This window comes from Trachemys scripta, chromosome 2, assembly GCF_013100865.1.
Source record: "Trachemys scripta elegans isolate TJP31775 chromosome 2, CAS_Tse_1.0, whole genome shotgun sequence".
Lineage (NCBI taxonomy): Eukaryota > Metazoa > Chordata > Testudines > Emydidae > Trachemys > Trachemys scripta.
Genome location: NC_048299.1, coordinates 119024500 through 119049023, shown reverse-complemented (window position 1 = coordinate 119049023; position 24524 = coordinate 119024500). Strand labels below are relative to the sequence as shown.

Below are 24524 nucleotides of genomic sequence, written 5' to 3'. Positions count from 1 at the left end.
TGCGCATGTGCAGCCGCGGCTCCAGGTTGCTCGATCACGTGGTTGATTCAAAATGGCAGCGCCCTACTCGACCTTCCGCAGATTGTTGTTGCTAAGGCGCCTCGCTCCAGTTCGAGTGGCGGCCGCACTCCCCCGGAGAGGCTACGGCGCGCGCGTGTCCGAGAGTGGTGAGAGCGTGACGCACACGGGACAGGTAATGTTGCTGTGCCGGAATGGGCTGCTGGCTTCCCCCGAGCTGAGCCGCCCCGGGTGGGGCCGGTGAGTGCCCCCGAGTTACGCGTTTCCGGCCGCGGCACAAAAGCCAGGAGGATTCCCGAGACTGGGAGCTGTTTGCCGGCTCCGGAGTCGCTCTCCAATTTGGGTTTCCCGTGTCTCTGATGCATGTGTTGAGGGGTGTCACTCCGCTGCTTCTTCAGCTTCCTTGTAACCTGGTGTGTTGTGGTAGCCAGAGTCCCCAGTCGGATCAGGGCGCTGCTGCGCTTGTGCACAGTACAAATATGTGATTAGGTCTTTTTTGCTGGCGTGTTCAAATCTGTTTTCCACACTAGCCATTCCCCATTGCAATAATACTTGCACTTGCACCTGCGCTACGATTAGCTTTTATCAATGGAGCTGTGTGCTGTCCTCTTTAGCAGGCCCCTCAGCTGACGTATGTAATTCAGTAGCTGAGGGCATGTTTAAACTTACTAGTAGATCAACAGTGTTGCAATCAATGCAGTGAGTATTGATTTAGTGGGTCTGGTGAAGACACACTAAATTAAATCCATTTGTGTACTCCACCTCCCTGGGGGTTTGTCTACACTTACCGGGAGATCGATGCGTCGGTGGTCGATTTAGCAGGTCTAGTAAAGATCCCATCGACTTCTGTACTCCACCTGAACAAGAAGCGCAAGGGGAGTCGATAGGAGAGCGTCTTTCGTCCACATAATGTAGTGTGGACCCTGTAGTAAGTAGATCTAAATATATGGACTTAAGCTATGTTATTCATGTAGCTGAATTGGCATATTTTAGGTCAGTCTCTCCCCATAGTGTAGAAATGGCCTGGACGGGAGATACTCTCCCGTCGACAGTGCAGTCACGTAACTGAAGTTGCGTAAGTTAGATCTATTTACTGTGGTAGTGTAGACCAGCCCTGAGATTGCACTTTCACTGCCATGCTTTTTATGGTCCCTCACAGTATTTCCCCTCCCCAGAAATGCCCCCATGGGTCCGCTCCATATCCTTCCCTTACTTTCTTTTTTTTTTTGGTTAAAACACTCAGGGCCTGCTTGGGGCCTGAACACACATGCTTAATTAGCATATTTCTGAGCCATATTAAGCCCACTCAGTGGAATTGCACCTGCATTTCCCCACCTCCTCCACCCAAAATTATGTTTAAAAATATATATATATATTTTTTTGAAAGCTGTATTTTCTACTTTGGTACAATAATATTTACAAAACTTTTTTAAATGTTAGTTTCTTTAGGCTGTTTCTCCCTTTGCCTCACCATCCCTCATGACTTCAAGTGAAACAGTAAAGTTACTGGGGTGGAGAGGAAAATTGCTGGTGCCCATCTTTTGCAGGGAGAAAGGGCCACTGAGACACACACGCTTTATCACCAAGGCTACCACAATCCAGGCTCAAGCCCCTCCCCCAACATTCACACCTGGGCTCTTCCCCCCCCCCCCAATCCGTCCTACTGTTTTCCTCCACACACACAACTAAATCCCACCTTCACACAAGGGCTCTCCTTGATCTCCCTGCTACTGCCAATATACTCCTGGGGTAATTCTGCACCACTGCCCATGCAGAATTTGCGCAGAAATTTATGTTGTTTGTGCAGAATTTCCTTTTTCTCCCACAGATATGGGCTGCAGAGCTGCTGGTGGCCACAAGGGGCTTCTGAGCTATACACTGCGGGGGGAGGAAGGAGAGAGGAGGAGCAGGGGGGTTCTTGATAGCTCCAGTTCCTCGCATGCTGCCTGAAGAAAGGAGGTGGCATGCAGGAAATTCCACACAAGCCTGGGACCCAGTATCAGGCTGTTTCTTCCTCTGGATCCCCTGGGCTCTGGAGGGTGAAGGGTGCAAGCGTCTGGGTGCAGGTGGGGGGGGGGGCCAAGGGGCGCTTGTAGTTGGGCTTTGGGCACTTGCAGTTGGGCTCTGGGCAGTAGGGGGTGCCTGGGCTGGGAAGGCCCCGCAGCTGGGCTCTGGGTGAGGACGGGGTGTGGGTATCTGGGCCGTGGGGAGGCCCACAGCTGGGATCTGAGGGATAGGAGGTGCATGCGAGTGTCTGGGCAGGGGGAGCTCTGCAGATGGGCTCTGAGGGAGTAGGGGGTGTGGGTGTCTGGGATAGGGGGCACCTCATGCTGGGCTGTGGATGAGGAGGGGCTATGAGTGTCTGGGCTGGAGGGAGCATGGCTGGGCACTGTGCGTGGTAGGGCAGAGAAACGGGTTTCTTTAACTCTCTACTCATGGGGGAATTTTTGTGTGTCTCTTGTTAGATATAATATAATTGAAAATAAAATTGAAAATAATAATTGAAATATTTGGAACTGGTGTGATTATATGTTGTTTTGACAAATAAAATATGCAGAATTTTAAAATATTGTATACAATGTTTAATTTTTTGATGCCGAATTCCCCCAGGAGTATAACTGCCCACCTGCCTATCCCCCACTTTCACCCCAGGGCTGTCGCCTCCCTCCTACTGCCCCCCCCCGCCAACCCTCACCGTCAACCCAGACTCTCCTCTCTGTTCTCCTTCATGTCCCGCTTCTCCTAACACTCCATTCCCCCTCCCCCCCCCAAGTCACTACCAGCTCCCCCATTGGGCCCGGACTTGTCCCTTTCCCCTAAACCGTGCTTTATGACCTCCCTTCCCTGGAGTGCAGGGAGAAGTTTCTGGGCGTTCCCACTGGCTGGGGGCGTGGCAGCCAGCGCCGCTGTCATATAATCATAGAATATCAGGGTTGGAAGGGACCTCAGGAGGTCATCTAGTCCAACCCCCGTGTTCAAACAGGACCAACCCCAACTAAATCATCCCAGCCAGGGCTTTGTCAAGATTGACCTTAAAAACCTCCAAGGAAGGAGATTCCACCACCTCCCTAGATAACCCATTCCAGTGCTTCACCAACCTCCTAGTGAATTAAACTAAATGGAAGGATGAACAAAAATAGATCTGTGACTAGGATTTTTTATTTCAAAAGGGCTAACCTTAAAAAATTAAGGAAATTAATTAGGGAAGTGGATTGGACTGAAGAACTTGTGGATCTAAAGGCGGAGGAGGCCTGGAATTACTGTCAGGCTGGAGGGAGTTTGCTAGTGAAGTTCCTCAGGGATCAGTTTTGGGACCAATCTTATCTAATCTTTTTGTTACTGACCTTGGCACAAAAAGTGGGAATGTGCTAATAAAGTTTGTGGATGACACAAAGCTGGGAGGTATTGCCAATACAGAGAAGGACCGGGATATCATACAGGAAGATCTGGATAACCTTGTAAACTGGAGTAATAGTAATAGGATGAAATTTAATAGTGAAAAGTGCAAAGTCATGCTTTTAGGGATTAATAAGAAGAATATTTGTTATAAGCTGAGGACGCATCAGTTGGAAGTAACAGAGGAGGAGAAGGACCTCGGAGTATTGGTTGATCACAGGATTACTGAGCCGCCGATGTGATATGGCAATGAAAAAAGCTAATGCAGTCTTGGGATGCATCAGGCGAGGTATTTCCAGTAGAGATAAGGAGGTGTTAGTACCGTTATACGAGGCACTGGTGAGACCTCATCTGAAATACGGTGTGAAGTTCTGGTCTCCCGTGTTTGATGAATTCAAACTGGAACAGGTACAGAGAAGGGCTACTAGGATGATCCGAGGAATGGAAAACCTGTCTTATGAAAGGAGACTCAAAGAGCTTGGCTTGTTTAGCCTAACCAAAAGAAGGCTGAGGGGAGATGTGATTGCTCACTGTAAATATATCAGAGGGATAAATACCAGGAAAGGAGAGGAATTATTTAAGCTCAGTACCAATGTGGACACAAGAACAAATGGATATAAACTGGCCATCAGGAAGTTTAGACTTGAAATTAGATGAAGGTTTCTAACCATCAGAGGTGTGAAGTTCTGGAACAGCCTTCCAAGGGTAGCAGGGCGGGCAAAAGACATATCTGGCTTCAAGACTAAGCTTGATAAATTTATGGAGTGGGTGGTATGATGGGATAGCCTAATTTTGGCAATTAATTGATCTTTGACTATTAGCGTTAAATATGCCCAATGGCCTGTGATGGGATGTTAGATGGGATCTGAGTTACTACAGAGAATTCTTTCCTGGGTGTCTGGCCGGTGAGTCTTGCCCACCTGCTCAGGGTTTAGTTGATTGTCATATTTGGGGTCGGGAAGGAATTTTCCTCCAAGGCAGATTGGCAGAGGCTTGGGGTTTTTTCGCCTTCCTCTGTAGCGTGGGGCATGGGTCACTTGCTGGAGGATTCTCTGCACCTTGAAGTCTTTAAACCATTATTTGAGGACTTCAGTAGTTCAGACATAGGTTGGGGGTTTGATACCGGGGTGGATGGGTGAGATTCTGTGGCCTGCGTTGTGCAGGAGGTCAGACTAGACGATCATAATGGTTCCTTCTGACCTTAAAGTCTATGATTCTATTATTCTATGTGCTACAGAGGAGGCAGAAACCCCTAGAGTCACTGTGAGTGTGATCTGGGGTGAAATTCCTTCCTGACCTCACATACGGTTAGATCCTGAGCGCATGAGCATCTGAGAGAGAGAATGCTCAGTGCCACCTCAGAGCCTTGGCTCAGCCCACGAGTGTCTCATCTCCAGCTGTAGCCATCCCTGATGTTTATGAGGACTGAGATATTTAAAAAAAAAAAACAGTGCATTGAAGGGGGTGGGCAGTGGGATCCTTCCCTGAACACCTGCCGGTAGCCAGCTGAAACCCTGAAATAATAATAAGTCACCAGGACCAGATGATCACCCAAGAGTTCTGAAGGAAATATGAAACTGCAGAACTACTAACTCTGCTATGTAACCTGTCATTTAAATCAGCTTCTGTACCAAATGACTGAAGGATAGCTAATGTACACCAATGTTTAAGAAAGGTTCCAGAGGTGATCTTGGTGATTACAGAACAGGCCAGTAAGCCCAACTTCAGTACCAGGTAAATTGGCTGACACTATAATAAAGAACAGAATTATTAGACACACAGATCAACATATGTTGGGGAGGAGTCAACATGGCTTTTGTAAAGGGAAATCATGCCTCACCAATCTATTAGAATTCTTTGAGGGGGTCAACAAACATGTGGACAAGGGTAATCCAGTAGATATAGTGTACTAGGACTTTCAGAAACGCTTTGATAAAGTCCCTCACCAAAGACTTTTAAGCAAAGTAGGCAGTCATGGGATAAGAGGGCACGTCCTCTCATGGATCAATAACTGGTTGAAAGATAGGAAACAAAGGGTAGGAATAAATGGTCAGTTTTAACAGTGGAGATAGGTAAATAGTGGTGTCTTCCAGGGATCTGTACTAGGACCAGTACTGTTCTATATATTAATAAATGATCTGGAAGAGGGGGCAGACAGTGAGGAGGCAAAATTTGCAGATGAGACTCAAGGTAGTTAAGTCCAAAGCAGACTGCAAAAAGTTGCAAAGGGATTTCACAAAACTGGGTGACTGGGCAACAAAATGGCAGATGAAATTCAATGTTGATAAATGCTAAGTAATGCATACTGGAAAACGTAATCCCAACTGTATATACAAAATTATACGGTCTGAATTACTTGTTACCACTCCCAAAAGAGATCTTGGAACGGACCATGTTTATGGATCAGCTGCAGATACGAATTTTCTTTCAGTGCCGGGATCTAAATAAGACAGAAAATATAATGTCACTATATAAATCCATGATATGACCACAACTTGAATACTGCATGCAGTTTTTGCCACTTCCTCTCAAAAAAAGATATATTAGAATTAGAAAAGGTGCAGAAAAAGGCAACAAAAATTATTAAGTGTATGGAACAGCATCCATATGAGGAGAAATTACAAAGACTTGGACTTTTCAGCTTGGAAAAGGATGACTAAGAGGGAATATGATAGTGGTCTATAAAATCATGACTGGTGTGGAGAAAGTAAAGGAGGACCTGTCGACCTCATTGCCGGGGTATGTTGTAAAGGCCAAAACTATAACGGGATTCAAAAAAGAACTAGATAAATTGATGGATTATAGGTCCATCAATGTCTTTTTAGCTAAGGGGGTAAGGGATACAACAGCATGCTCTGAGTGTCCCTAGCCTCTGATTGCCAGCGTGGATGATGATGATTGCCTATTCCATTCATTCCCACTAAAGCACCTGGCTTTGGCCGCTTTCAGAAGATAGAAAGGCTAGATGGGCCATTAGTCTGACTCAGTATGGCCATTCTTATGTTCTAAATTGTATCATTTGCCCATTTGAAATATTTTGTGGGAAGTGATAACTCCGCCCTCAATCCCCATCCTCAAGATGACAATGAACTTGAAGCCCAGAAAGTCAATTCACTTTTGTATTGAACTGCCAGCAGATTTTTATTGTAGTTTAAATATTCATATCCCTTAGTCATGGTAACTACTTTCTAATTAAGATACAACTTATTTTGTATTTCAGGTTTATGAAGAAAATGACTACAGGAAGGTTCGATTTGTTGCTCGACAGAAGGAGGTAAAACACATAGTAGCTAGACTCTTCAGGATATGATTTTAATTTTCTTGAGTAATGATGCCTTAAATATTTAGGTTTATCAAAATAAATAGCTTTAATGTCTACAATTTTTAAAATGTGTTACAAAGTAGAAATGACAGATCTGTTTTGCGCTGTCTTCGAACAAGTTGCTCCTCCAGACTCTCGCTGATGTGTACTTCTTTGCTTTGATGTCAGACTGCTTATATACTCCTCTGTTCCACAGCTTTGATCTAGGGGGTTGTCTACCTGTGGAGTTATTCAGGAACAGCTATTAACCCACTGGACTAAGATAAACAGGAACAAGGCACTCTTATTCTAGAATAAGTGTGTCCACATATGTAGTTATCTGGAATAGTACCATGACTAGACAAGCCTTAAATTTTATTTACTAACTCCTACTCCCTCAAATATTGTTACTCTGGAGAATTTCCTCTTAAACTTTTTAAAATTTGTATATATTAGCCACTAAATTTCAGTTAATAACAATACATTTTATTCCATCTACTCCATGAAAATCAAATTCTGTCAAACTGGATTAAATCCATAGATGAATGTAAAAGTAATCAATAGATTATCAAAAGATACTTGATACATGTTTATTATTTGAATTGTGGTAGCACTTAGAGTCCCCAGTGACATGAAGCCCCTATTGTTCTAGGTGCTGTAAAAACACATAATGAGAGAGTAACCACATTTCATACAGAATTTTAGTACTATATTACTGTTTGACTATCCTTTAATAATGAATGATCTGTCTGTGGAAGCTTACTTTGTCTTGATCTTTCCAGCAGCAGTTCCAAATAGAGCAATAATAGTACTCTATTATAGCAGAGTACTGATCATGATTTGCTTAGTTAAAATTACATAACATTTTACATTATAACTGACTTTTCAGTTGTTTGAAAACTTCCTATGCTTGGGCTTAGCCTCTAGAGGCTGACTTGTTTTGTAAAGTTGAGCAAGAATGTTTCATCTGTTTTTCTGAGCATGACAAGATTAGTGAAAGAATTGGAAAATGTACCTTATTACTCAAAGAACTGTTGTGATAATTGGACCTACAAATTTACTCTACTTGTTAGCTCAATTGTAAAAAGTGAGTGTAAGTTTATGAGCTGTCATAATAACCTGTAACAACAAATATTAATGGGAAAAGGTGCAAAAGTGAGACAGACTGAATTAGTCCAAACAAAAAAGTCTCCCGATATGACTCAAGGACTGTGTTAAGATTATGCTTGGTAACAAGAGAAGTGTAGAACCAGAATTGCCGTGTATAAAACTAGACCTAATTGGTGGACAAAATGATGAAGGGATGGGATATTCCACCCATCATTCCCTTTTGGGGTCCTTAAAGAAAGCTTTTGGGAGAAAGATTGGTTACTGGAACGAGGTTCACCATCATGGCTGCCATCCTCCCTCCCTCTGGACTCCTTGGTCTCATGATTAGGATGAAGACGGTCCAGAGAGAGATCCTGAGCAGACCAGGCCAGGAAGAAGGAGCCAAATAACATTGCTACCTCCACTGGCTTAGGCTAAATCCCAAATACCACCTGAGCTGTGAGACTCTTTCTCACCCTCACCCCACTAGTGTCTTCTTTTTCCTTCCCTACCTGATTTCTTCTCTTCTACTATTCTTTTCCCGTCTCTCTAAAGAGAGTCTGGCATAGTCTGCTAAGACTGTATATTTTACAACACTGCTATAAGCTGTGACAAGCAAGAGGCAGCAAAAAGTGATGCCTTAAATAGCCTGATGCTCATATGAGTTTGCCAGGCCTGAGAGTGGCTGATAAGACTGTGCTGTACCTGTGTTTCTCCAGCAGTAAGGTTGCAAGTGAAAGTCAATACCAGGGAGACAAGCTGCAGCTTCTATCTTTGAGGTTCTTTTTCTCTCCCTTTGTGTGTGTGTTTCTTGTTTTGTTGTCTTAGGATTGCACTTAACAGCAATAACGACAGCTCCAGCTCATCTCTACTAAATTCTTATTTCCCCAAAAGGAGAGTTATTACCATTTTCAATACCACCTAAAAGATTGTCAAACAAGGATTTTTTTTCCTTCTTAAAAAGTGTCCAGCTAAAGGGAACAAGGGGGGCATGTTAAAATGAAAGTCTTCTTTAATACTTTACATTTCAAATACTTTGACTGTTTTCCTACTTTTCTGTATCTTTAATAAAAAGTTAGGATTTTTAATGGTCTGTTTGCCATGGTTCTAAGCAGGCTGAGGTCTCTGTATACCAAACCCCAAACCTGGTTTAAAACTGTTTAATGTTGGACAGTGATTGGGTTGTATTGACACCTTTAACTGTTTGGGCTCATATATTCCATCTAAATTAATGTAACAATGCTCAGTCTCTTTAATTTAACAAAGAGAAGGTTAAAGGATGACTTTATCACTGTCTATAGGTACCAACATGAGGGGAAGAAATTTGACTAAGGGCTTTCCGTTCTGGCAGACAAAGATATAACAAGATCCAATGATTGGAAGTGAAATTAGACAAATTCTGACTAAAAAATATGGTGCACATTTATTACAGTAAGAGTAACCATTTGAACAATTTATAAATGGTTGTGGTGGATTTGTAGTTACCGGAAATCTTTAAATCAAGACTGTATCTTTTTCTAAAAGAGATACTCTAGTTCAAACAGGAATTAATTTAGGAAAGTCCTGTGGTGTATTTATATTGGTCGGTGGGGTGGTGATGGTGGTCAGCCTTGTTGATCACAGTGATTCCTTCTGGCCTTATAATCTCTGGGGAAAAATGGGAGTTTGAAAGGAATACATGTTTTGGGCAATCCTACTGCCTAAATGCATAAGGCTGGAAGCTGAAATTTGGCATGAAATTAGTTTCCACCGAAGAGGAGTCTCAGCCTTATTTCAGCAGATATAGACTTTGATTTCACTATTTTCTAGGTAATTGAAACTGGGTTCTGACCGTGTGCAGTAACTTTTTGTTAAGTGTGCACTGAAGAAGGTTGGTGGCATGTGTTTGTGCACTAAGTTAGATTCACAATGTGCAGTCCAATCAATTTAGGCTCTGATCCTACAGACACTTAAGCATGCACTTAACTTTAAGTATGTGTGCAAATATATGCAGGTTTGGGGCCATAGAGTCAGGGCTGAAGCAAGAACTTTCATACACTGTGTATGGTAATTTAGGGGCTGAGAAAGGGTTCCAACTGATCTTGAAAAGTGCACAGTGGAAACAAAAGCTCCCCTGGATCCCATATGGTGCACAAGATTGTTATGTGGGAGTTGGATTGTGGTAATTCAGCGCACTGTTTGCAGTTTGTTGGAAACCTGCAAAACTTGGAAGTCATACAGCCTGAAGCTTCTATAGAACAACTTTTTAATATTATATATGATGGTGGATAGACTTCATTGGGCCCTGTTGCTGTTGAGCTGGCATACAGGAATAAAAAAAGATTATGTATTATAGAACACTTTATTATGAAGCTTCTGTAGAACATCTTTTTAAAAACAAATATCTTCCCCCTTCTCTCCTAGTAATTCAATACCAAAAACAAGTTGAGACCATTAAAGTTGCATGGGTAAGCACTAAATATTCATGAAATACCATAGCAAAGGATGCATGTGCAACCTTCATTCTGTTCTATGTGAGGATGCATTACAATAGTCCTTAATTACATAATCACATTTTTTCTACAACCTTAGCTGCATGGGTAAAGTATCTGTAGTATTGTGTGTGCTAGAGTCCATGAACGTTATTTATATGAAAAGTACTCAGGACACTAATTAAGACAATATATTACAGATTAAGTATAACTGAGAATAATAGGGAAAATGTGCTGCCATTTATAGGGTTTTAAAATTTAATTACAGCATTAAGTCAGGCCTCAGTTCAGCAAAACAGTTAAACACATTAACTCCATGAGGAGTCCTATTGAAGGCCAATGAGACTATTTATTTGGCAAAGTTACCGGTAAGTACTTATTTGCTAGACAACTAGAGTATTGGGTCCTGATCCTGTACACAAAGTGAAATCAATGGAACTACTTGTGTGTGTGAATGTTTGCAGGATGGGGCCTTAGTTCATTAATATATCTTATAGTAAGTACAGTGTTACTACAGAGGAGTGAGGTTCTTGAACAGCCTTCTAATATTAGTGGGGGCAAACAACCTAACTAGTTTTAAAATGGATCTTGTTAAGTTTATGTACAGGATTACATGACTGTGTTGCCTTTGTTAAACACCCTTGCCCATTGAGGTAGATGTTGGAGTTCACAAAACAAGTCCCTCAGACGTCCCTGAATTCCTTTTGGTAAAACTAGTGAACACCAGACTTGACAATCCTCATATTTTTAAGGGTAAAGAAAAAAAAAAAGAAACAAATTTGGGGGCCTTCTTTATACATCTTAGAAAAACCAAATTAGACACAAGCCCATTTTAAAATAAATCTTAGCAGGATCACCTTTAACTTTCCTGGTCTACGTCTTAATTATGAAAATGAGAACGTAAATGTTCTTTGGGTGAAGGGTGAAATCTGACACCATTTCAAATAAATATTTTTTAGTCTACTTATATTACAATTTTTCTTAAAATCCCCACTTTTGTACAGGCACTAAAATATGTAAGTGGTCTCTTTTTTTTCCCCTTCTGAATCTTAGAATCATAGAATATCAAGGTTGGAAGGGACCTCAGGAGGTCACTTAGTCCAACCCCCTGCTCAAAGCAAGACCAATCTGCAACTAAATCATCCCAGCCAGGGCTTTGTCAAGCCTGACCTTAACAACCTTTAAGGAAGAAGATTCCACCACTTCCCTAGGTAACCCATTCCAGTGCTTCACCACCCTCCTAGTGAAAAAGTTTTTCCTACTATCCAACCTAGATCTCCCCCACTGCAAGTTGAGACCATTACTCCTTATTCTGTCATCTGCTACCACTGAGAACAGTCTAGTTCCATTCTCTTTGGAACCCCCCCTTCAGGTAGTTGAAAGCAGCTATCAAATCCCCCCCTCATTCTCTTCTGCAATCCCAGTTCCTTCAGCCTCTTCTCAGAAGTCATGTGCTCCAGCCCCCTAATCACAACTTTTCCACATCCTTCTTGTAGTGTGGGGTCCAAAACTGGACACAGTACTCCAGATGAGGCCTCACCAATGCAGAATAGAGGGGAATGATCACGTCCCTCGATCTGCTGGCAATGCCCCTACTTATACAGCCCAAAATGCCGTTTGCCTTCTTGGCAACAAGGGCACACTGTTGACTCATATCCAGCCTCTCGTCCACTGTAACACCTAGGTCCTTTTCTGTAGAACTGCTGCCTAGCCATTCGGTCCCTAATCTGTAGCAGTGCATGGGATTCTTCCGTCCTAAGTGCAGGACTCTGCACTTTTCCTTGTTGAACCTCATCAGATTTCTTTTGGCCTAATCCTGTAATTTGTCTAGGCCCAATCCTCTAATTTGTCTTCAAGATAAGTATGTTATACTATAATGACACAGTTTTTCTTTGCTTGAATTCATATTTACCCTTCTGGCGTAAGTGGCAGAATACTGTACTGGAGAAGAATCCAAAACGGCAGAATCAGTCTGTGACTTTCAAGTCCAGCTTTTCAACATTGCATTTATAAGCATGCCAGCTATGCTTTCTGAAAATGGAAGTTCAGTGTCTTTAGTGGATTTAATCAAATCCGTACAGAAGCTCTGTTTCATGTTTAGTACTCTTACAGCATGATTGTATCTATACAGTCTTGGTTATGCATATATCCCCTGGTGCCTTGGCATCTAACTATTGGTACAGTGAATTTTGGGAATTGGCCAGTATTGGGGAGCTCTTGTTAGAATATGCATTGCATTCTTGAAGTTTGAGATCCTGGAACTATTTTCTAGCATTGCTGTTTCCACTGAGGAGGTATTTTGCTGTGTTTGTCACTGTTGATACCTAATGGATTCAAACAGAAGCATACAGGACTGTTCAAAAATAGAACCAAGATGATAGTTCAAGAGGGGGTTCTTAACCAGGGCAACCCTTTTCCAACTATCAGAATTGAAAGGTCTGGGCAGCCTTAGTTATGTTCTTGCCCTGTGACCAGGTGGAACATAGCGCTTGGAACTGAACCCACTCAGTATGTGGGTGGAATGAGTCAATACTGTGGATCTGGGTTGAAAGGAATGACAGATCAACTGCTGAATGAGGAAGACTGCTTTTTCTTTGTGGGGAGCTATGCATGACATGCAGCAGCCATTTTACTCAGATCTGAGCTACCACCTCTGAAGAGAAGCAAACTGCTAATGTTTTATTGTGGACTATAAATGTTTTTTTGCTGGCTATAAATATTTAACATTACTTCCTGGTGCACTTATTTTGATGTGGGCAAGTCAAGAGTTGGGCCTGGTCTACGCTTGGGGTGGGTAGGTGGGGGATCGATCTAAGCTACGTGAATAACGTAGCTGAAGTCGACTTACTTAGATCAACTTATTGTGGTTCCTTCACCGAGGTGAGTCGACTGCTGCAGCTCCCCCGTCGACTCTTCTTGCGCCTCTTGCAGCGGTGGAGTACAGGAGTTGACGGGAGAGTGCTCGGGGGTCAATTTATCGCATCTAGTCTAGACGTGATAAATCGACTCCCGCTGGATCAATCGCTGCCCGCCGATATGGCAGGTAGCGTAGACTTACCCGAAGATATACTTTGGTACAGCAGGAATGGAGTTGAAGTTTTTCCATCATCTTAAACTGATAGGTAATAAGGGGCCCAGTGAGGAAATTAATCCTCGTAACCTGATATTATCTGTAAATAACTTCCTTGAGGTACAGCACCTGTGCTTTTACTTAATCCAGAAGTGGCTGGAAATTCTGGAACTTGGAAATACAGCCCTTGCAGTGCTAAACTGCAAAGCATATCTATTTCTTTCCCCCAAAATGTTAAGGCAACATGATGGCTCATTGAGTGTTTCAGAACTATTGTTTAAAATATGGTTAAATATGAAGTAGTTTTAATGGTTCACTTTAACTAGATTTTTAGAGAGGATGTTTCATATAGATGCTAACAAATCTGCTTACTCCACTAGGTTTATTGAAATAATAAGCAATTGAAAATATAAGGAAAGGAAAAGGGGTTTAGTAATCACATGAACAAGTAACATCCATGAATTCAAATCACCTATTTGAACAAGTAACTAACTTAATCATTCACTGCAATCTGTAATACTGCAAGATAATTCATTGTATCGCTTAACTGAAAACAAGATAAGGATTTGTAAACCACTACTTACCTTTTAAAATCTATTAAAATGTTTTTAAACCTCCTTTTTCCTCCCTCATCAGTCAGAAAGATAAATCTGATTTCTCTCAAACAACTGCACATCTAATTGATAATAAATATCAACAAAACCCTAATAACACTGGTCTACAATTTTTGAGACGTCGTCTGCTTCAGAGATAAAATGTGCTATTTATTATGTATTTTGATGTGCTGAAGTCAAATATGACAATTAAAACAACTGATTGGCTACTGTTTCTAAGATATTTAAGTGTTTACATTTTATGTCTATGTATATTGTGTACATAGTAGAGTTTTAATCATAAATTGTAAACTTAGGTCTCTTCATGTGTTTATGGTTGCTTTACATGATAATATTTCACCTGTCCTGTTTATGTAACACTTTACAAATCAGCAAAAGGGTTATATAAATACAATTTATTATGAAACAAAAGGCAAAAAACTATTGTGTACATAGTTTAGTCCTGTTCAATGTCTACTCGGCACTTCTTGGCTTGTCTCTTGTATTCATTAAATGGAGCATCTCTTGTCACTGTCCAGCAATAGTCTGCAAGCATTGATGGGCTCCATTTGCCCTGATAGCGTTTCTCCATTGTTGCAATGTCCTAGTGAAATTGCTCGCCACGCTCGTCGCTCACTGCTCCGCAGTTCGGTGGAAAAAAATCTAGATGAGAGTGCAAAAAATGTATCTTTAGTGACATGTTGCAACCAAAGCTTTTGTATGCCTTGAGGAGGTTTTCCACCAACAACCTGTAGTTGTCTGCCTTGTTGTTTCCGAGAAAATTTATTGCCACTAACCGGAAGGCTTTCCATGCCGTCTTTTCCTTGCCACGCAGTGCATGGTCAAATGCATCATCTCGAAGAAGTTCATGAATCTGAGTACCAACAAAGACACCTTCCTTTATCTTAGCTTCACTTAACCTTGGAAATTTTCCACGGAGGTACTTGAAAGCTGCTTGTGTTTTGTCAATGGCCTTGACAAAGTTCTTCATCAGACCCAGCTTGATGTGTAAGGGTGGTAACAAAATCTTCCTTGATTCCACAAGTGGTGGATGCTGAACAATTTTCCTCCCAGGCTCCAATGACTGTCGGAGTGGCCAATCTTTCTTGATGTAGTGGGAATCTCTTGCACGACTATCCCATTCGCAGAGAAAACAGCAGTACTTTGTGTATCCAGTCTGCAGACCAAGCAAGAAAGCAACAACCTTCAAATCGCCACAAAGCTGCCACTGATGTTGGTCATAGTTTATGCACCTCAAAAATTGTTTCATGTTGCCATAGGTTTCCTTCATATGGACTGCATGACCAACTGGAATTGATGGCAAAACATTGCCATTATGCAGTAAAACAGCTTTAAGACTCGTCTTCGATGAATCAATGAACAGTCTCCACTCATCTGCATCGTGAATGATGTTGAGGGCTCCCATCACACCATCGATGTTGTTGCAGGCTACAAGATCATCTTCCATGAAGAAGAATGGGACAAGATCCTTTTGATGGTCACAGAACATGGAAACCCTAACATCACCTGCCAGGAGATTTCACTGCTGTAGTCTGGAGCCCAACAGCTCTGCCTTACTCTTGGGTAGTTCCAAATCCCTGACAAGGTCATTCAGTTCATCTTGTGTTATGAGGTGTGGTTCAGAGGAGGAGGATGGGAGAAAATGTGGGTCCTGTGACATTGATGGTTCAGGACCAGAAGTTTCATCCTCTTCCTCTTCCTCTTCCTCGTCTGACTCAAGTGAGAATGATTCTGGTGCATCAGGAACCGGCAGTCCTCCTCCGTGGGCGTATAGCTGACGGAATGTTTGGATAATGCACAGTCCACTTTTTCTTCTTTGACACACCTTTCCCAACTGGAGGCACCATGCAGAAGTAACAATTGCTGGTATGATCTGTTGGCTCTCTCCAAATCATTGACACTACAAAAGGCATAGATTTCCTTTTCCTGTTCAACCACTGGTGAAGATTTGTTGCACAAGTGTTGCAGCATGTGTGTGAGACCCACCTCTTGTCCTGATCTCCAATTTTGCAGCCAAAATAAAGGTGATAGGCTTTCTTAACCATAGTGGTTATACTGCGCTTTTGTGATGCAAAAGTCACTTCAGCACAAACATAGCAGAAGTTATCTGCACTGTTCACACAAGTACGAGGCATCTCTGCTCACTTTGGCTAAACAGAAATGTGTCCCTTTGCAAAATCAAACACTGACAAATAAGAGAGCACGACACTGTATGATTTCTAAAGCTGATATAGGGCAATTTGTTCAGCAGAGTGATGTAAGCTTCGTTATGATTGCATCATCCATGACTTCTAGGAATAACATGATGCAATTCATATCATGTATGACGCAATACCAGCTTCAGATTGCATCATTCATTCATTGTTTTGCCTAAAAAGCAAGTACTGTCTAAACCCAGTCATAAATTTATTCATAGATCCAGTCAAAGATGTATTTTAGTCATTTCTGGTTTAAATTGAGATCCCTTCCCTTTATAACTCACTTATCCTCCGGCATTCCCAAGTCAAGGGTCGTATATACTGACCCAATAGCATATCTTGAAAACTAGAGCCAATCAACAGTTTTAAGCATCTTTTTCGTTCTCAGTGACCCAGAATTAGTAAAGTTTGACTACATTTATTTCAGAAGCATTTTGGCTGTAGAGCAGTGTAATTGATCAAAAGTTAAGAACCTTCTGTAGACTCCTTAATGCTATTTTTTTTACTTTAAGGCTGGCTTGCTTGGTCACCAGAATCGCTCTTGAAAGTTGTTGTTTAGGAATTAAAGGCTTATTGAAAAGTCTAAAAAAGGCATAGATGTTACATTTTAGAACAATGTGCATTTTTAGCTGTAATTTTCAGCTAGTATTTTCAAAAATAGCCTAACTTTAGACCTCTGAATCAATATTTAGATACTTAAGTGGCCTGATTTTCAGTGGGAGCTGCTGAATTCTCATTACTTGGAAAATCAGGCCACTTAAGTCCATCCCTGTTCAGAGAACTATGTATTTTAAAGTGTTTGCTGAATCAGGGCTTTATTTATATGTTTGAATATGGATTTAGAAGCCTAATTGTAGGCTGCTATTTTTGAAAATCTCAGGCTTTCAGTCCACGGTATTTAGCAGTTTCTTAGGAAGATACAGTATCACCCAAAGGCTGGGCATTCTCTTAAAAAATGACTAATTGTTAATACAAACTAAAAATGTATTTTGTTGTAAAACAATAATGTGTGAATACCAAAAAGTCCAAAGACTGTCACAGTTCAGGTCAACTGCACCTGTATTCCCCCTCTGTGGTTCAGCAAGTACACCCACTCTATGCTTCAGGCTCCCCAGCCAACACCTCTCTTGGGTGGAGACAAGTGTCCTGCTCCCTTTTGACTGGGATATTTCCAGCCAGAACAGTTTCCTGCCTTAACAGTGTTATTCCTAGCAAAGGACAGTCTACCAAAGCAGGTTTGTTTGTTTCTCTCCTCAGATGGTACCCAGTATAATTGCCCCAGTTATGTTATCTCATTGCGTTTTTTAAGCAAGCATATTTTATTCTTAAAAGCAATACAGAGAAAGCATAGAAAAAATAATAGAAGAACCACCACACATGCTAATAAGCTTGCCAGAGATCACCTCAACTGCAACACGGGCTGTGGTAGGAGCAATCCTTCAACCGTGGTTTTAAGTTAATCAAACCCTTTGCTCTGAACAAGAATAACCCATGACTCAGTGAGTCCCTCATTTATCCAGTTTGGCTCTTTGAAGAGACAGTGAAGAGGTCATTAGCCAGGCAATGGGTTCCTGCTTAAAGTACAGCTTCAGTAGGATGGATTTGAGGTGGGTCATTTGCATTTTCCTTTCTTCCCCTGCCACGCAACTATTTTCTAGGAAATGCACTTTACAAGTATTGTCCCCAAAGTGCTTTGAAGTGCCTAAGATCTCCCAGAGATTGCATTAGTCCCGCTAAAGAAATTCCATGCAATCCCGCAATAGTACACAAACCTTTGCATTTTCAATACAATGGTCTGCTAAAATACTTACACTTAATTCAGTAAGGTTTGTCCAGTATTTTACAGGACATTGTCATATCTGTCTCACTGATTAAACAACAAGCTATGTATAATAGTTTCAAGTTGACTAAGAGTAGTGCTGGTATAATATAGGAAGCATGTGTGAGAGAACATGAGCTGTACTATGTTAGATTCTGCCTCCTGAACACACAAGCCCAATAGGAGTGTGTGTGTGAGGGGAGGCACTATCCATGTTCTGCTGCTGCCTTAAGGGAGGAAAAGAGATTGTGTTGAAACTCTGACCTCAAACTCTGCATTTCCCACCTTCTGAGTGCCTGGTTGGCTTTTCAGTATGAATATTGTAAATTAAGAGGTACATATAATTCATGTAGTAAAGCATAAGAAGCAATTCATTAATGCAATTAAACTAGGAAGGGGGGGTGTAATTGAAATATCCAGCAAGGGCAAGTATAACTGAGATCAGTTGCTTTACTTGTCCATGTTTGTCAGTTTAAAATATTATTACAGTACATTATAATAAGTCATTCATAACAACATACTAACCTAACTCATATTTGTGGCACTGTGTGCCTCAGAATAGCATCCTGGAACCCCCATATTCAGCACTGTCATATAATTATATGTTTTGACAAAGTATGCCTTATGAGATATAATTTTAAAAGTTTTCATCGGTTGAACATTAATGTCCTGTTGGATTGTATGTGTTGTTATGGTATGTGAATTTATGAAGTTTTGCTATGTGTGTTATTGAAATATGTTGTGAGGTGGGGAATACCCACAACCAGCCTTTCAGGTACAACAATGGAGTAGCCAGATGAGCTAATGGCCCATTAAAGGGAATCCACACTCACAATGACTATCCTAGGAATTGTATACAATGGAGACTTCTCAGAGAGACCACGTAGACAATGGAGAATGCTTGACCAATGGAGGCGGACCTCCATGTCTGGAGCAAAGATCTTTCCAGCAAGCTGGAAGAAACTGTAACAGAGGGGAAGTGACATCATCACTTGGTCTCACTCCCCCCACAACTCAACATCTAGAGGACAAAGACTGAAAGGGTGAAGGTGTTCCCGAACTGGAGGGGAATTCCAGCCTGTGTATTGTAGCTCTGTTAACTGGCTTGTACTATCTATTGGGTTGAGATACTGCTTGATTCAAATCCTGTTTAGTTTATAAAACTTAGATCATGTGCTTATTTTTATTTTCTTTGGTAACCATCTCTGTCCTTTATGCCTACCACCATAATCACTCAAAATCTATCCGTAGCTAATAAACCTGTTTTATGTTTTACCTAAAACAGTGTATTTTGTGTGAAGTGCTTGGGAAACCTCAGCTCAGGAATAAATACTGGTGCTGCATGTCCTCTCCATATTGAGGAGGGACAGACTGGGTTATAAATGTATTCTGGTCAGGCTGGTACAGCTCAGGGGAATAAAGTTGGGGAGCTGGGGGGAATTGGCTGGAGCCTCTCTATTGTTAATTCATGAGTGGGTTGGAGAAGCATTCATGTAACTCAACTGGGTGTGTCCCTGCCTGTGGATGTCTTTGTTAAATGCAGTACCTATCAGAGGTTTGCAGCTTGTCACAGCTACATAAGGTGAGAGGGAATCCAGTTTGGTTGGACAGAGGGCTCCCAGTTTCAGGTTGCACACCTGGAAAACCCGTCATGTAGTCCAAGCCAAAGAATATTAAAATTGCAAAGTGAGGAACTTTACTGGTAGTAAATCTGAAATCAAGGTAGCCTTGTAACCTTAATTCTCCCCACCCCATGCATGTGCATTATTACTGTCCTTAATTACTTGATCACTTATTGTTTTTCCATATATTCCATGCAAGTTGAACAGTACATGAGGCATAGTTGTGTAGTGTATGAGGCAGAGGTTCCCTTGGCAAAGGAAATTGTTGGACATTGAATATGTCAGAGAGATGGGTTCTATTCCTGCCTTTGCATCAGCTATACTTCAGAGCCATATCTCCTTCTGTGCTCCCTATCTCCTGTTATATAGGAGGAAGGACTTCCTCCATGCCCACTTTCACAATTACCCAAGCCCTCCCATGTTAACTGAAGTTCCACCCACTTGTGCACACATGCATAATGCCAATGAAATTGAGACACTGGCTCAGCAAAGTTTCTGTATTTATGGTTATTTGATTGTTTTAAAGTTTCATATTTTAAAATGCAATCTCTAATTTTTGCACGTGTGTATTTGTGGGTAAATAGCTAAATCTTGGTTTGAGGCTATGCTAAAACTTGGTTCAAAATGGAAATTATTGATTAACTTCTTTAGCTATTAAAACATTCAGTCTGGATAACTGATTTGATTAGCTACATGAATTTTCTAATCTTGTATTAAAGAATTTAAATCCTGTGTGGAAGACATAATTTGGGAGCAGGGAATCTGTTACATGTTGCCATATGCCAGAACTGTAAAGTAACTACTTTTAGCTCTTCAGATTCACCTGATATAAACCTACCTACCTTATGCTTGTATTCCCCATGAGTATCTGCATTTTTCAAAACCAATCAAATTGCATGTTTTATATAATACTTGTGAAGATATGCACACAGCAGATACTGCTTCTTTTGATTGACATTGCAGAATATTTTATACTCTTGTGTATATAAAACTGATTTTTTAAAAATACCCAGCTTTTCTAGTAAAGTAGAGGCCAGCATCAAACAGGCATGTATTAACAAAAGTTATTTTTTTGGGAAAAGTGGTATGTTAGTCTGTGTTCAAGCCCTAAAGGGAAAACAATGTGTATATTGTTCATTGACAAATACAGGTCAATTAAAACTGCTAGAATAACTTTGTGTTTCACCATATGTTCCTATTTTAATTTAATACAATAAGCTGTACTTTAATAGCTATTAAAGTTAGTGTTCAGTACTTACAGATATCTGTAAATATTTTTTCTAGACTTTCTCCCATTTGGTCTGTGAGATCAAAGTTAAATCCTGTTTGCTGTTCAGGAGATACTGTGTGTATAAAAATATGAATTGTGTTGAATTCTATATTTGTTCATTTGAACTTATTAAAGTCAGCGAACGTTGTGTTCAGATTTGAGGGCAGAATTTGTTCCTTGGTATAAAAGCAGAGTTCACACTCTAATTAGAAATGTGTGTAATCAAAGGTAAATGGTCTGAGTCTTTGAAGAGTATAGACAGTGAATTTGGGAAAGCCTGGACAGATTTGTGACAAGACCATATTTTAATGCAGTTGAATAGATCTAAAGTTATTTTTGAACTCTGTTTGCTTCAAGTTGAGGTAATTATTATTTTAAATGTCTATAAACTATTTATAAAATACAAAGTTTCTGTTTCAGATATATGCTGTTAAAGGAGTTTCTGTGCACTTCAGAGTTCACTATATTAAAAAATCCCAATCTTTTTCCTAACATGAAGGAGTTTAAACTGCTGTTGTTCTATTAAAGCAAGGAAATTTACCCATAGTTTGGTAGAAATTAGATAAGCTTTGCTTGATATTTAGTATATATTTAGTTCGTTCCCTTAAACAATCACCTATGGTTATCTGTTCAATATTTAATAATGCTTCTTTTAAAAATTATTATGCAGAATTTGGTTTCTGAGGGGCTCAGATGGTGATCTTCTGATTTGTGCCTTAGTGCAGTGAACCTCAGGAAAAATCTTTTCTCTTGTTCTGTTATTGCAGGTAAATGAGACCTTTGCTATTGACTTAATAGCAGAGCAGCCTGTGAATAAAGTTGAAAGCCGAGTGATATCATGTGATGGTGGTGGTGGAGCTCTGGGACATCCTAAAGTGTACATAAATTTGGTAACAGAACTTTAATCTCCTTTTGTGCTATCCCCTGTATCACATGTAGTATATTTTATTTACTAATTTATTTATGGTAGGTAAAATCACTCACTCTTTAGATGTTTTGGCTTAGTGAGTTGCAAAGGAGAGAGTGACTGTCACTTTTATTATTTCTATAATAACATTGGTGTGCATGGCTAAACATATAGGGGTAAGGTTTTCTGCTCAGAAGAGTTTACAGTCTTAAATGACTGAACATGACCCTCATCTCTAGTCCATTGAAATTAACAGGATCTTTCTGTTAACATCAATAGGTTTTAGATTAGATCCTGGGAAGAGGAAGTGGAAGGAATGGCATGATCAAACAAAGGCATAGTGCAAAGTGAGCTAGGGAAAGATCAGCTAGGAACAAATAATGCCTTATAAACAAAAAGTAGGAACTTTCATTGGGACATTTCTGTCCTGAATATCTATGCAGATTCATGATAGTCTCTCTGTTTTTCAAAGTAAGGTTTTTTTTTCTTAGATAATTTTTTTTTTTTAATTAAAGCATATCAGTTTAGTACTTGTATAAAATGCTGGTTTGACAGTTTTGAAGACGGAAGTCCTTCATATATCCTAAGAGAGCGTGTGCAGTATGAACTTCCCCTCACTATCTTGCTGTTCATAAGTACTGACAGTTTCCGGGATGCTGCCCTGCCAATGCATGTCATTTTAGAGGAACCATTTCTAAGTGTAAGTAGGATGTGATTATTGGTGGCCTGGTAGCATGCTGGGTGCTCGCCACACACACAAGACATGGTCCCTGATTAAGAGTTCATAATCTGAGTTTAAAATCTTCATTCTCTATGTCCACTTGGTCTCTGGCTAAGATGACCATCAAGAACTCTTTTCTTTTCTTTTCTTTTTTTTTTAAATTGGTGGTTTTATTTGATGTCAGCATCGTTGTGATTTTTCCCAATATGGAAAAACTCCATACGTTTTATGAAGAAAACATATGATTCATTTTATAAGTATATTTATTACTCAGACATGGAAAGGCTCAATTATATTTAAAATTGAAAAGTTTGTGATTCTATAAATGAAACAAAATAATGGAATCCACAGTCTATAAGGCTCTTAGATATGATGTGAAAGATTGAGATGCTTTTACCAACTAAATTGCTATTGTCATTCCCAGCCCATTATGTAGCTTTGGACAAACTAATGTGAGTATACAGAAAACTTTCTCAATGGATGTGGAGCTGAATGGACAGAAGTGTAGATATTTTAATTCACAGTTCTGAATTAAGTTGTCTTTTCTTCTGTGACTTAACTTTCACAATTTCTCACTGTTCGTTTCAGTTCAGTGCAACAAATCACCTTTATAAATATATATTTGGGTAGTAATCTGGATCTTCGGTTCTAATGGTGGAAGATTCTTTTAGTTTCTGTATTTTTCCTCTTTTTCTTCACTGGAAATATCTGATAGTGGATCTGAGAGTTAAATCCATCTGGAGGAAATATCCAAGGCAAAGTGCTTCAGTCCCTTTTATTTAATTGCTAGTTTGCATAAAAGAAGATTGGCATGTTTTTCTCAAGTTGAAGTCTTTGCTTGTCACTTATTTTTGTGCCACAAAATCACTGATGTTGATTTTTGCCATTTGTGGGAGATGCTAAAGATGAATGGAGACTGCTCCTGAATGAACTTGATGTTGAAGAGCAGCTGGAAAGCCAGTGACAAGTGCTTAGCTCTTATGGAAGCTTATGTTTTGAGGATGAGAATGGCAGGAAAATGTCTTGCTGGCAGAATCAGTCAAACTCGTGTTCTATGGTCTGAGTTGAGCAAACAAACTAATCCTATGGTACCTTGGCTCTAAAACAAACAAACAAATCAATTTTCTGCACTTTGAGATGAGCTCTCGAGGTCCTTTCCAGTCCTATGATTCTATAAATGCTTTTTATATTGTTACTTAACAACTCTTGGCTGTACTTGCCTGGACTTTTCACAATAATCTTATTCTTCTTCCAAAGTTCCCCTTTAGGATGTCCCTCAGAACTCAGCCTCTGAACTTTCCTTCTCTTTGTCAGCTACACTATAGGACTGTGCAATTGTCCGAACTCCCAGTGTAGACATGTCTTAAGAGAGTTACTCTCTACTATTTTATTTTGAATAATCAACATACAATGTTTGTTAAATTCCAATCAGTGACATCTGAAAACCCAGTGAAGTTACTTTTTGTGGTAACTTTGCAATTTGAGGAGTTGCACAGGTGTCAGAGGGTCCAATTTGGCTTGAGAAACCTTTTACTGTTGATATACTGATAGAAATAACAGCTTGATTTTCAGATCCCACTTTGAGCTTATAGAGCTGGCATTTTTAAAAGGAGGAGAGAAATAACTTGGAAACTGGGCATGATATGGAAGTCAAACATGACCCCCTCAATGCAACTTCTAGTCAAATTTCAGTATAGATATCACAATTGAAATGTAAAGTTAACTATATTTGAATCAGGATGTTAGTCATTTTAGGAAGAAGATAGGTAAATATACAGGTAATTTAATGAAGTGCAATTTTTAAAATCTACAATAGTAAATTAAAATTATACTTGTCAAGTCTTATATTTTTTTATTGAGATGTTTTCTTTTTGCAGGACAAAGATACAAAAACTGGAACATGTGGTTACTGTGGACTTCAGTTTAAACAGAAACATCATCACTGAAAGATCATCCCTTCATGCCCTGCAGAATTTTGTCATAATTTGTGTTAAAATATTAACAATAAATGAAATTTAAAAGCTCAAA

General features: G+C 40.3%; 1 protein-coding gene across 1 annotated transcript; it reads left to right on the top strand.

Annotated features, from left to right (window-relative positions):
- NDUFS6 (NADH:ubiquinone oxidoreductase subunit S6) lies at positions 1–24524 on the top strand. Its single transcript, XM_034761480.1, has 4 exons — positions 1–193; positions 6635–6688; positions 21636–21758; positions 24374–24524. The coding sequence occupies exons 1-4, from the start codon at positions 53–55 to the stop codon at positions 24440–24442; spliced, it is 387 nt and encodes a 128-aa protein (XP_034617371.1). The 5' UTR covers positions 1–52; the 3' UTR covers positions 24443–24524.

Coding starts and splice junctions, on each gene's coding strand:
- NDUFS6 (XM_034761480.1), top strand. CDS start 53: ATGGCAGCGCCCTACTCGACCTTCCGCAGATTGTTGTTGCTAAGGCGC. Junction 194..6,634: donor GCGTGACGCACACGGGACAG/GTAATGTTGCTG, acceptor TTTGTATTTCAG/GTTTATGAAGAAAATGACTA. Junction 6,689..21,635: donor TTGTTGCTCGACAGAAGGAG/GTAAAACACATA, acceptor CTGTTATTGCAG/GTAAATGAGACCTTTGCTAT.